Here is a 14,225-nt window from a genome sequence, read left to right on the forward strand (position 1 = left end):
TTTTATTTCTCATTTTTGCTTTTGCATCACTTATTCACTATATACAACACATTTCCCAAACTTTGCCATTCATACCAATAAACATCATTCCTCAAATATGCATAATCATTCCAAAACCAACAAGCATCATAACTCTAAGCTTCACTATCACTTCTAAGGGTGAAAATAAAAAAAAGGCTATTAGGCTTGTAATGTGCTCATAAGAAATGAAGGGGCAAGGCTCAAATGGCTAGCAAGGGGCAAATGCAAACAAAAACATATGAGAAAAATAGAAAATAAAGTCCTAAACTAAAAAGAAAAATAGTCACCGAAAGAAATGCCTCTATCGTCCCCTAAAGTAGTTCGGTCGCGGTCTCGGGAAGGAAATAGTCAAATTCGGGAAGTAGGAAAGTCAATGCCAAGGATCCATGCCACTCAAAAATATATGAATATGTGTTTGGGCTAATTTGAACATGAACCTCACAAGGGAGCAAATACCACTCTCTCCGGTTTCAAATCACTAGAGAGATCGACACCATCTTACCACAAGCCAAGGGTTCAAGACGCATGCTACCCAAAGTTCCACAAACTTTCTTAACACCAAATCCTAAATTCGACCCAAGACATTAAAAACCGTGTAAACATCTACCAATTGGGAATAAAAGCATTCTAGACTACAAGTTCCAATTTCATTTGCCCAAATCAAGAATATTGCCTAAGAAAACCTAGAAAAACTTGCCTTGACAAAAGGAAAGGAAAAAAGAAGAAAAAGAAATAAAATAAGAAAACACACCAAAAAGGAAAACAAAAAGAAACAAACAAAAGAAAAGAAAAGAAAAAAACTAAAATCAAACTAAAAACAAAGAACTAACATATACAAGTGCACAAAATGGTATGGTTTCCAAGACATGAGCATCACAAATAGGCAACTATACAATAAAACTCCCCCCAAGCTAGAAATAGGCCATGTCCTCAAGGCCTAAAACTAAGCAAGGAGGGGCACAACTACCCATCCAACCAAATGCCCCATATGCAAGATGCCCGTCCCAAAGAATGCATGTGAGATAGAAGGATATTACCGGAAATGTCGTGGGAGCAAGTCCCGCAAAGAACCCGTAAAAACCGAACAAACTCACCAAAGTATCGACGAACAAGGAATAGGTGGAAAGTATGAACCCAATGTTAGGTATGATACATATGACAAAACATAAACCATGCGGAAAACCTTAATGCCAGGAAACATATTATTTACACATAATCATTTAGCATAATTTAGGAGCATACACTTTGTAGCGTGCCCTCCCTAGCTGCGCCCGAACCGAACAAGAACAAGTCTTTAGGACTCCAAATGTCTTCCCTCCGTAGATAGTCCACAGTACCTCCGGATCCGCCTCAAGTTAGACCAACTAGAATCGCCCTTAAGGTTACTAGGAATTTCGGCTATTGTGTTTGCAAGTGTATGGCTGATTTTTCTTTCAAAAACTTACCCTTTGAATACTTCAATTGTATCTATAAATTATGACCCTAGGAACTTATTTATAGAGGTATGAAAAAGGAATTATAATCCTATTAGGATATTAATTAGTTTAATTAGAATCCTGCTAGGACTCTATTAAATAACCATTATCTAATAGTTTTAGGATTTAATCATATTTCGAATCCCGATTGCTTTTAGGATTCCCGCACGAGCATTGCACGACCACCGTAGACCCGCGCAAGCCTTGCGACCCACGCTAGGCGCACAGCGCTCGGCCCATGCTGCTATGCTCTCGCGCGCGCCCCCCCAGGCCTTGGCTGGGCCTGGCCTTGCGCTGGGCCTGGTCGAGGCTTGGCGTGCGATGGTGCGTGTGGCTCGCCGGGCGATGGCCTGGCTTCGTGCTGGGCCTTCGTCTAGCGGGCCTCGTCCGATGCTAATTCATACGATACGCTTCCGATTAAATTCCCGATTCCGGAATTCATTTCCGATACGAACAATATTTAATATTTCCGATTCCGGAATTAATTTCCGTTTCGAACAAATATTTAATATTTCCGTTTCCGGAATTATTTTCCGATTCCGATAATATTTCCGATTCTGACAATATTTCCGTTTCCGGCAATATTTCCGATTCCGGCAATATTTCCATTTCCGATAATATTTTCCGATACGTACCATGTTTCCGTTTCCGGCAACATCTACGACTTGGATAATATTTATATTTCCGATACGATCCATATTTCCGTTTCCGGCAATATCATCGTTTTCGGAGTATTCACTTGCTTGTGATGATCTCAGCTCCCACTGAAACCAAGATCCGTCGATTCCGAATATCCATAGATAGAGTATTTAATGCCATTAAATACTTGATCCGTTTACGTACTATTTGTGTGACCCTACGGGTTCAGTCAAGAGTAAGCTGTGGATTAATATCATTAATTCCACTTGAACTGAAGCGGCCTCTAGCTAGGCATTCAGCTCACTTGATCTCACTGAATTATTAACTTGTTAATTAATACTGAACCGCATTTATTAGACTTAACATTGAATGCATACTTGGACCAAGGGCATTATTTCCTTCAGTCTCCCACTTGTCCTTAGGGACAAGTGTGCATTTCCTAATTCCTTTGTCACTCGATGCTTGCTCTTGAACATAAGGTAAGAGTTGTCATCCTTATTATGTCCAGATGTGTTTCTCGGTTTCAGAGTTCAACTGATCAAATAAAGAGATAATCATAGCCTATGATTCATCTGAGCACGGCCATGCATTTCACAGTTTCTAGCTCTCCGAGTGGCCTTGTACAACTTTTAAGCATCTCATCCCGATTTATGGGAGGACAATCCCAATCTTGCGATCTTGAGATTAGACTTCGTTTGATAGGTGATTACCTGAGCGTTGCCTTTATAGCCTCCTTTTACGGTGCGACGGTTGGTCAACGTCAAAGCAACCAGTTCTCAAACAAGTAATCTCAAATCACTCAGGTATTGAGGATTTATTGTCTAATAATTTTAATGAAATTTACTTATGACAGATTTTCATCTCTTACAGTAAAGTTTCATAGGTCTGTCCGATACTAGTCTTCCCAAAGTAAGTATCTATGCAAATGATTATGACATTGCCATGTCCACATAGTTCAAGAAACAGAACTACTAGTCATCTTGCATTCTAGTCGTCTAACGTTTTCTATGCTTCCAATTTTATAGAAAACTCCGACTAGAGACCATTTTCAACTTTTGACATTCAAGTTCACTTGATAGACATTTCTTAGTCACATGACTGGTCCTGACAGTCTATCTTGAATATATCGTCAAATTGAAGGGACTCATCATTTAATAAACCACAAATTAAATGGAAAAATGAATTCTATTCATTTATTGTGAATGATTAACCAATAATGTTTTAGAAAGATTTAAACTCTAAAACTTTAAAACATTAAATAAGGACATCAAAGCCATTCTCCAATATGCTTGATTCCCATGGCTGCAGTGTGTGAGTTGTGCTTCGCCTGCGGCAGAGGTTTAGTCAATGGATCTGATATGTTGTCATCAGTTCCAATCTTGCTTATCTCAACTTCTTTTCTTTCAACGAACTCTCGTAGAAGGTGAAATCTACGAAGTACATGCTTGACTCTTTGGTGGTGTCTAGGCTCCTTTGCCTGTGCAATAGCTCCGTTATTATCACAATACAGGGCTATTGGTCCTTTAATGGAGGGGGCTACACCTAGTTCACCTATGAACTTCCTTAGCCATATAGCTTCCTTTGCTGCTTCATGTGCAGCAATGTACTCCGCTTCAGTTGTAGAATCCGCAATGGTGCTTTGCTTAGCATTTTTCCAGCTTACTGCACCTCCGTTGAGGCAGAAGACAAACCCAGACTGTGATCTGAAATCATCTTTGTCGGTTTGGAAACTTGCGTTCGTATAGCCTTTAACAATTAATTCATCATCTCCACCATAGACCAGGAAGTCATCTTTATGCCTTTTCAGGTACTTCAGAATATTCTTGGCAGCAGTCCAATGTGCCTCTCCTGGGTCTGACTTGTATCTGCTCGTAGCACTGAGTGCGTACGCAACATCCGGGCGTGTACATATCATAGCATACATTATTGAACCAATCAATGATGCATATGGAATCCCATTCATTCGTCTACGCTCATCAAGTGTTTTTGGGCACTGAGTCTTGCTTAGAGTCATTCCATGAGACACGGGTAGGTAGCCTCGCTTGGAGTCTTCCATCTTGAACCTATCAAGCACTTTATTGATATAAGTGCTTTGACTAAGTCCAATCATCTTTTTAGATCTATCTCTGTAAATCTTGATGCCCAATATGTACTGTGCTTCTCCTAGATCCTTCATCGAAAAAAATTTCCCAAGCCAAATCTTGACAGAGTTCAACATAGGAATGTCATTTTCGATAAGTAATATGTCGTCGACATATAATACTAGGAAAGCAATTTTGCTCCCACTGACCTTCTTGTATACACAAGATTCGTCTGCGTTCTTGATGAAACCAAAGTCACTGACTGCTTCATCAAAACGTATATTCCAGCTCCTGGATGCCTGCTTCAATCCGTAGATTGATTTCTTTAGCTTGCATACCTTTTTAGCATTCTTTGGATCCTCAAAACCTTCAGGCTATGTCATGAACACAGTTTCTGTTAAAACGCCGTTTAAGAAAGCGGTTTTGACATCTATCTGCCATATTTCGTAATCGTAATATGCAACGATTGCTAACATTATCCGAATAGACTTTAGCATTGCAACTGGTGAAAAGGTTTCATCGTAATCCACACCGTGGACTTGCCTGTAACCTTTTACAACCAATATGGCTTTGAAAACTTCAAGTTTTCCATCCTTGTCCTTTTTCAGTTTGAACACCCATTTGCTTCCAATGGCTTGGTAGCCATCTGGCAAATCGACCAAATTCCATACTTGGTTTTCAGACATGGAGTCTAATTCAGATTGCATGGCTTCTTGCCATTGCTTGGAGCTAGAGCTCGTCATAGCTTGTTTGTAAGTCGCAGGTTCATCACTTTCAAGTAATAAAACGTCATAGCTCTCGTTCGTCAAAATACCTAAGTACCTTTCCGGTTGAGATCAATATCTTTGCGATCTACGCGGGGTAACATTTCTAGATTGACCATGATTCTCACCAGGTTCTTCTAAAGATCTCTGAGTTTCATCCGGAATGTCATCTTGAGCATTCTCTAGAGTTTGTTGTTCGACTCGAATTTCTTCGAGGTCTACTTTTCTCCCACTTGTCATTTTGGAAATGTGATCTTTCTCCAAAAAGACACCATCTCGAGCAACAAACACCTTGTTCTCAGATGTATTGTAGAAGTAATACCCCTTTGTTTCCTTTGGATAGCCCACAAGGATACATTTGTCAGATTTTGGATGAAGTTTGTCTGAAATTAATCGTTTGACGTATACTTCACATCCCCAAATCTTAAGAAAAGACACATTTGGAGGCTTTCCAAACCATAACTCATATGGAGTCTTTTCAACAGCTTTAGACGGAGCTCTATTTATAGTTAGTGCAGCTGTATTTAGTGCATGTCCCCAAAATTCTATTGGAAGTTCGGCCTGGCCCATCATTGTTCGACCATGTGTAGCAAGGTTCTGTTCCTCCGTTCCGACACACCATTCCATTGTGGTGTTCCAGGAGGAGTCAATTCTGACAGAATTCCACATTCTTTTAGATGGTCATCAAATTCATAGCTCAGATATTCACCGCACTAGTAGAAAAATATTGATTTGAGGCGTCACTTTTATATTGATTTGCGGCGTTTTAGGCATAGCAGCAAATAGAGTGGCAGCAAATGAATGGTATTGATTTGCGGCGTTTTTTAACGCCTCAAATCAATCATTCATTTGCGGCGCTATTAAAAAAAAACGCCTCAAATTATATGAATTCTATAGCGGCGTTTCTACCTGAACGCCTCAAACTTTGGTAAAATTGCGGGAGTTTATACGCCGCAAATAATTTGTAATTTTTTTTTAATAAATAATATATTTTTTGTGAACTAAACAATCCCAAAAATATAAAACCTGTACTCACGCCACATTTATACAACGTTCAAAAGTGTCATCAACCACCAATAACTTCCAAGAAACTTTGATTTTTACATATAAGTTAACCATCATATGTTTACAAAATAAACCAACTAAATAGTTTCAAGTCTATAATAAATATATCTTTTACACTTCACACGTTACAAAATTGCACCAAAAATATAATAAGGCAATCATATATGATTTTAATAGCATGAAACATCCACAAAAAGAGATCGATGAAGCGTTAATTACACACAATGTTCGGTGAAGTATGATGCCCATTTGTCTCGTATTTCATCAATTTGCTCATCGGTGAAAGGATCTCCACTCATTGATGTGCAAACCTAACAAAATAATATATACATCATAAAATTAGTTATCTTCGGTTAGATTCAATACTGATGCCCTTGTCAAGTTGTCAACTTATCCAGTGTCTCTAGTAACGGGATAAAGCAGAATGTGCGACGATGTTACGCTGAAAAGATCTAGTTTCATGCAAGAATGAAATGCTTGACATATGATTTTACCATTTGTCAGAGGATTTAGCAAAGATTCATATTTGCTGTTATAGTTTCTGTAGTTTTCCAGCCTGTTTATAGTTAGGTGTTCTGTGTGCCTTACGGTTATAAACCCTTTAAATGTTTAATATACTTAGTATTAGGTTACTTAGACTCATTCCCATCTACTTTGGTCAAGTTATGCACGTTTAAGGCTTTAATGATCATTATAGGTCATATTTTGACCGTTATAGTCGTTTTTGCTCCCAACTCTAACCCGTGAACTTAGATTGGTATTCTAAACCCTTTAAATGTTTAATATACTTAGTATTAGGTTACTTAGACTCATTCCCATCTACTTTGGTCAAGTTATGCACGTTTAAGGCTTTAATGATCATTATAGGTAATATTTTGACCGTTATAGTCGTTTTTGCTCCCAACTCTAACCAGTGAACTTAGATTGGTATTCTAAACCCTTTAAATGTTTAATATACTTAGTATTAGGTTACTTAGACTCATTCCCATCTACTTTGGTCAAGTTATGCGCGTTTAAGGCTTTATTGATCAATAAAGGTCATATTTTGACCGTTATAGTCGTTTTTGCTCCCAACTCTAACCCATGAACTTAGATTGGTATTCTAAACCCTTTAAATGTTTAATATGCTTAGTATTAGGTTACTTAGAATCATTACCATCTACTTTGGTCAAGTTATGCGCGTTTAAGGCTTTAATGATCATTATAGGTCATATTTTGACCGTTATAGTCGTTTTTGCTCCCAACTCTAACCCGTGAACTTAGATTGGTATTTTAAACCAAATTAAAACATAACCAAATTAAAATCCAAAAATAAATTAAACTATATAACAAGGATAACACCCTTACCTTCTCTAAGTCTGAAACATCATTGCAGCAAGAGACTAAATCAAACATGTACCGCATTACGTAAAATCCACACTCAAGGCCTCCCTTTTGTTGAGCGCACTAGAAACAAGGGTAGAATTTAGATTAAGTAAAAATGGAATATATACAAACTATAAATATCAAATAATTTTTACGTGTGCAGTTACCTCCACATATTTCCATAAAGGCTCTTTCCTGTTGACACGGTTGCCACACATCTTGTACCTTGTAAAAAAACTAGAAATTCCCAATTAATCTTAAGTTATTGCTTGGTTATATCCTTAGATGGATACTTGATAAAAACATAATTACATAACGAAAAAACTAAAAGGACTTACTGTCTCACTATTGTCTTCATCTTTATCTTTCGACCTAAACTCAAGCAAATGGAATCGAAGTGATATATGGTGCAATTTTTTACAGATATTGCAAGGAGCATCCAATGGTCGCTGGATCCAATAACAATTCCATTACCATTTTAATAATATAAGTAAGAATATGAGCAACACAGCAGGCGCAACAACTTAGAACAACAACATATGCACTGACTTAGAACAGTAACTATCAGACAGCATCAACTTAGCATAACTGATCATGCATAGCAGCAGCAACTTAGCATAACAATAGCAGCATATAACAAGAACTTCAGAAGCAATAATACATCAGACATATCAGATAGCAACATCACAATACATCAGAACTGAAGCAACAACAACAGTGTGGCAGCAACACAATACAACAGAATTGAATGCCATTTCAAAAGAGTAGCAGCAGCAGCATAATAAAAAGAACATCAGATGTATTATTGCTGCTGAAAGTCTGGCTACTTGCAAGAGAGTTCATTGGTAAACGGTGACTGAGTAATGTAGTTTAGAGTTCATTGCCAATTTTTATTTTGTGAACACCATTTCATACAATAGAATTGAAGCAACAAACGAACTCATTTCATACTTACTTTTCAAAAATAGGTGCCAGAACAAACTCATTTCTGGATTTTACTGATTCGTTCATTGCTTTGAAAATGTATGCGTTGACTTCCTCTGTGCTTGATTTTATTTTGGTGTCAGAAGTAGTGTCTGGACATAGCCACCCAACTTTGGAAGCCTTGTCATTTGAGTTCAATTCATGTTGGAGTGCTCTGAGCGGTCGATTATTGAATAGGTTACATGATTTACGTGAAAGAAAGTTAAATCTATTACCTACTTGAGATTAAAAAAAATTACCTCATGAAAACTTGAATAATGGATATATTTAGCTTTGCTCCTCTTAAGAACTGTGAAATATCATTCTTGTCTACTTGAATTTTTCCATTTTCATTGTAATGGAACGAGGTACCATCTAGAATCACTTCAAAAGAATCACCATCTGGCATAGAGGCAACAAATGTCCGCAACCACTCACATTCTTGACTAAGGGAATCTACAATGGTATCGGGAATATCCGGGCTTTTTCGAGAAGCCGACAAGCCAGAGGCTAGTTCATTGCTAAAAATCATCTCTGGCGACATCCGCTTCAACTTCTTAACTTTCGGTGTCGCCTAAAAATTAAAATCAAAGAATATAAACTATAATCGATAACATGATTGGTGAATATGAAATACATATAATTGAATAAATACAATTAGAATCTTATTACCTCAACTGAAAACCTAATTAATGTAGTAGGCCATTGCACATATGTACCAATAGCATTCTCCATTGCCTCAATTTCGAACGCCGGAACAGGAACAGGAAGTGGCAAGCCCAAGAATTCATCTGGCACTTTCTGAATTTTCACCTTCAAATGACCGGGAAGTAACGATACAGTGTGACAAACTTCATTCTCACGAGGTGGATATGCGGTAGCACTCGCCACATCATACATTGCTCCAGATTCCGGGTCTTTAAGTAGAAGTTGGCATGTAGTTTCTACCTGGGTAAGGATTTTTATCACATTAGACATATATATTAGAGATAAGTAAACTTCAAATAAGTTTACACAAAATAAGGCAAAACATTTGCACTTCAACACTGGTCAACTTTGACTAGATTCTTGAAAAAGTCAACTCTGGTCAACTTTGACATGAACCTCAAAAAAGTCAACCCTGTTGACCAGAACTAACAACAGAATGGCATCAGATTTGCAATGTGAATTTGATTCCTAGACACATATATTAGATTTTTTTTCTAATTAAGTCGGAATTTTGGGATATGTTTGTGTATTGGGATTCTATAACTTTAACTTGTATGATACGGCGTCTAATGCTCAATTTTTAACAGAACTTTGTGAATTGGATTAAAGTGCCACTCTCAGTGCATTGGCTGCTGAACAACTTGGTCAGTTTTCCGGACATGTGCCTCACTACACTGCTGTCCTGTAGCAGCACTGCACTGCTGTCCTGTAGCAGCACTGCACTGCTGTCCTGTAGCAGCACTGCACTGCTGTCCTACTGTGCACTGCACTGCTGTCCTACTGCAAGCAGTGCAATGCACAGCAGGACAGCAGTGCAATGATGCTGTGATGTAGTGGTGCAGTGCTGCTGTGCAGTAGACAAGTGGATCAGTGCTGCAGTGTAGTGGTTCTCGTATAGCTGATAAAACCGGGCATTACTCTAGCTATGAAAATCTTGAGTCTAGGAAAAGCTAGAATCTGTATGCATAAGCTCATAATAGACATTCAGTGAGTGATAAGTTACCTCGAAGGGCGGCAGAACCTCCTCCAACTCAGATGGCAGAGCCTTCTCATGGGGTAGCTCAATTTGCCTGGGTGGTGAACGTTGAGAGTGGTTCGAAGGAGTTGTTGAAGGCAATGTGGTACTTAAACCCATAGATTCTAAAATGGAAGGGAGATTGGCCTTCATGCTAGCCTTTAACTCTTCTCTCATTTCCTCCCGAAGTTCCTCCCGAAGTTGTGCTTTTATTGTCTCATGATCAGACTTAGGCTTTGATGTTGCCTTTCCAAACGCCCTTTTGACCCCGACATTCACCCCTCCAAATCCACGTGCCCGGCCCAAATGATCTGACTTCCCAAGAGCCTCGGATAAGGCATCTTGGTTCCGATGTGGAGTAAATTCCCCTTTTGCTTGCTTTTCTTTAATCTCCAGCTGTTCATAGTTGTTATATAAAAGAATAGGCATCAAAACTTATACACAAGCAAACCAACAAAGGAAGCACTATAAGCACCATTGATTTAAAAAAAGTATCGATCACAGGCTCTAGTTCATATAATAAGTGGCAAGATATTAACTCCATTATCATTCAGTGTATCACATTATGAACTAGACTTTATCTCGTGGGCCGCATATAGAAAATCACAAGAATTGAATTACTTACATATTTGTCAGCAATTGCCTTCGTTTTGGGCTTTGGGATAGATCTTTTTCCTGTTTTTTTGTCTTTCTTATGCATTGAACAATACCAATCATCACCTCGATTTTGTTCAGAATTTGGGTAAAAGCCCTCGTGGATCCATATTTTCCGAGCATCCTCATAGTTATATTGTCCCAAGTGATGAGGATTATCATTCGATTTTGCACTCTTTTGGGCCTTTTGACGCTTAAGCTAACAAACATAAATTTTTACGTTAGTTTCATACCATAGCCAATTATACACATCATACAAAATAGTGAAATATAAACTTACCACTGCTATGTCAGATGTTTTTGACTTTTTAAATGTCTCCCAATCTTCTCGTTGGATGTTTTTCCAAATCTCATATGGTTGACGATTGACCTCATTTTTGCTCAACTTTCTTGTAAAAATAATATGGCCACTCACTAGCTTTCCCTTGAAGTCCCTGAATCTCTTAGCTACACTAGAGAGGAAATTCTTTTTGATTACTGGATCATCTTCAAGGTGGAATCTTGCCTGCACGTTTAAAACAAAACAATCAAGACATGGCAGGAATACAGTCTGAAATAGCTGAAATACAGGCTGAACTACCGAACTACTGAACTAATGAACTAGCTGAAATACAGGCTGAACTACTGAACTAGCTGACCTACTGAACTAGCTGAACTACTGAACCAGGTTCACTGCTGAACCTGCTGCCCTACTAAAGCTGAACTACTGAACTAGCTGAACTACTGAACTACTCAACTAGCTGAACTACTCAACCCAGCAGGGCCTGACACAAAACAGAGTGGCCGGGCTAGGCATGGACCAGGACTGTTAAGGACCGCGACCTGCATGCTAGAATGAGGCCCTGCTGAAGAATGAGGCTGGAATACACGATATACAACTGTAGTTTCTAAACAGACCTAGAACACGAGACAAAAACTAAAACACTCAGATAATTAATTAACAGCAACCATCAGCTGTACTAAAACTAAACTACAAATCCTGATTTGTCCTAAATAATCAACCAGTAATCCAAAGCTAATGTGACACTGCTGCCCTATGTCTCAAGCCTTAAACAACACTGACAGATGAACCAGTAATACAGATGTGAGTGAACAAAACAAATAACTAAACTACTGAACTAGTTGAACCTGCTGCCCCTATATCTCAAGCCTTAAACTACACCGACAGCATTAATTGCCAAGAGCATGTCAAGTAGAAGCAAGTATGCTCACTCAACATGTATCCCAAACATCAAAAGAATCGCTGGACAATGATCATGCCAGCTGAAACAGAAAAACCAGCTAACATATTCTAAGCAGCTCAACAGAAACCAAAGGCAAAATGAATAAAAAATAACCCCAAACCTTCCCAACTTCTACAAAATCACACTAAATCAAGTAGAAACCAACGACCGGGCTGTTTAAAATTTCAAAAAATAAAGGCAGTAGGTATAGAAAAATGAAAAAAAAGAATAATTTTAGCACTTACCATTGTGTCCTCCCATAATTTACTCCTTAAACCTTGACTAACACTTGGCCAATCCCAATTAATATTCAACTTGCGACTACACAAACCGATCTGTTGACCATACTTCAATCTCCATTTGCCGGATGGACGCAAAAGGCTGTCAAACTGCAGGAACATGGGCCCGGTCTTTCCTAGCCCTTTTGTCGGACCCCTAGCTTTTCCTGACCCCCTTCCCCTACCCTTGCCTTTCTTGCTACCTGACTCCTCTGTAGGATGATTAGTATCAACTCCGAGAAGGGCAGCAGCATCAGCCAGCTCCTCAAACTCATCAAGTCGACGCAAATACTCGTCATTAGCTATATCTTCTGGTTCACCTTGGTCTTTCTCGTTCAAGGCATCATAGTCCTTATCTTTTTCTGGCGTTTCTTCATCAGATTCATCCCCATTTCTAGCCATAGCTCTGCAAAATTTGAATCTTTTAACTTTAGTACAATAGCGAAACTAAAAAGGATAATACAAAACAGAAAAGTACATAACCCAACACACTTAAAGTACACACTACAAAACAGTACAAAACCAAAAAAAGTTAAAGTATTTTTTGTACAGAACACTAGCACAATAAACAGAACACAACAGAATTAGTATAAAAAAATAACTGAACAGACAGAATAATACAAAATTGAACAAAAATAACAAGTACTTTAAATAAGAAATCAATCAACTACAAAACATGAGAAATATGTCTACACAGTGAGTACCTAAATCATCATCAAGGTTCATCAACAGTTATGCCTTCTGTATGATCTAAGCGCATATAATTGGTATCATTATCCGTTCCATCAAGCACATCGCTCTCTGAAATTGAGAACGGTGGTGAGTCATCAAACTGATCGTACTCTTCTTCATCATCGACATCACCAACACCAAGAATATATCTCTTCCCTTTAACAACAACAGACCAATCATGATCGACATTGTCTCTTATGTAGAAAACTTGCTTTGCTTGGGATGCGAGTATGAATGGCTCTGAAGTGTCGCGCAACCGTGTCATATTGATTATAGTCATATTATTGTCAACAAGCTTAACACCGCGCCGACTATTCTCTGCCCACACCGCGCCGACTATTCTCTACAAAACTCCTCTACCCCGTTCAAGAACCCCGACGAAGTTCGCTTCTCATACATCCAACTTCGACTCATACCTTCTGTTTCACCGGCTAAAGTCATGATACAACCAAACTGTCAACACATTAACACATAGCAACTCACATTGAAATTGGTGTAACACGTTGTATACATGCTTAAATGAATTTCGTGAAACATAGTTGAACTATACAAAAAGAACATACAACACCAAGAACAACAAGAGCAAAAACAGCAACAACGACAACAAAAGCAAGCAACAACAATAATATCAACAACAAAAACTAAGCAAATCAGAACTAGCAAAACAAAAAAATAGAGAACAACATGTTACACCCAACAACATGAACAAAAAACCTGGACCCAAATAACAAATTCATGGCTTTCAGTTCCTGTGACCTGTGTCATGGTGGCATAGGATTTACCAGTGAAGGCCTACTGAGGAAAATAATCAAGGTGGCCAAGAAGAGTATTCATTTGAATTGGAGCAAACTGAGCTTAAACATGGAAAAAAGTCGGACTACAAATAATAATAGGCTAACTGTGTCAAATCGAATATGCAATTTCAGTGTAGCATTCAGTCAATCTAAGTTTTACTTTTGAAGTACAAATTGAAATCAATTTTCTGCTAGAGTATTCAACTTGACAAGCAGAGATATGCGTGAATACAACGGTATATAAGTGCTTTACATTATTTAATCAAAATAACGATGCAATCCTCAACAGTCAATTACCTCTTCAGTGAGAAATATTATCTCTAGAAAGATGAATCGGCAAGTTCCCCAATTCCAAGCACAACTGAAAATATGCAAAAAGCCATATATATAAGAGAAAATGCTAACCTGAAAGAGTTAAAGGAAATTAAAATCTGAGTACAGAGTCTAG

The 14,225-nt window shown here is 38.3% G+C and overlaps 2 protein-coding genes across 2 annotated transcripts; both read right to left on the reverse strand.

Moving 5' to 3' along the window:
• Positions 1–6,107: 6,107 nt before the first annotated feature.
• On the reverse strand, positions 6,108–10,540 carry LOC130469170 (uncharacterized). The gene is made up of 8 exons (XM_056838132.1): positions 10,085–10,540; positions 9,046–9,321; positions 8,634–8,947; positions 8,366–8,548; positions 7,749–7,859; positions 7,578–7,647; positions 7,393–7,491; positions 6,108–6,356 (listed from the first exon to the last, which is right to left on the reverse strand). The coding sequence occupies exons 1-8, from the start codon at positions 10,523–10,525 to the stop codon at positions 6,261–6,263; spliced, it is 1,590 nt and encodes a 529-aa protein (XP_056694110.1). The 5' UTR covers positions 10,526–10,540; the 3' UTR covers positions 6,108–6,260.
• A 133-nt stretch (positions 10,541–10,673) lies between these two features.
• LOC130469836 (uncharacterized) lies at positions 10,674–12,713 on the reverse strand. Its single transcript, XM_056839342.1, has 3 exons — positions 12,219–12,713; positions 11,031–11,255; positions 10,674–10,949 (listed from the first exon to the last, which is right to left on the reverse strand). The coding sequence occupies exons 1-3, from the start codon at positions 12,651–12,653 to the stop codon at positions 10,674–10,676; spliced, it is 936 nt and encodes a 311-aa protein (XP_056695320.1). The 5' UTR covers positions 12,654–12,713.
• Positions 12,714–14,225: the final 1,512 nt, after the last annotated feature.

Source organism: Spinacia oleracea, chromosome 3, assembly GCF_020520425.1.
Source record: "Spinacia oleracea cultivar Varoflay chromosome 3, BTI_SOV_V1, whole genome shotgun sequence".
Taxonomy (NCBI): Eukaryota; Viridiplantae; Streptophyta; class Magnoliopsida; order Caryophyllales; family Amaranthaceae; genus Spinacia; species Spinacia oleracea.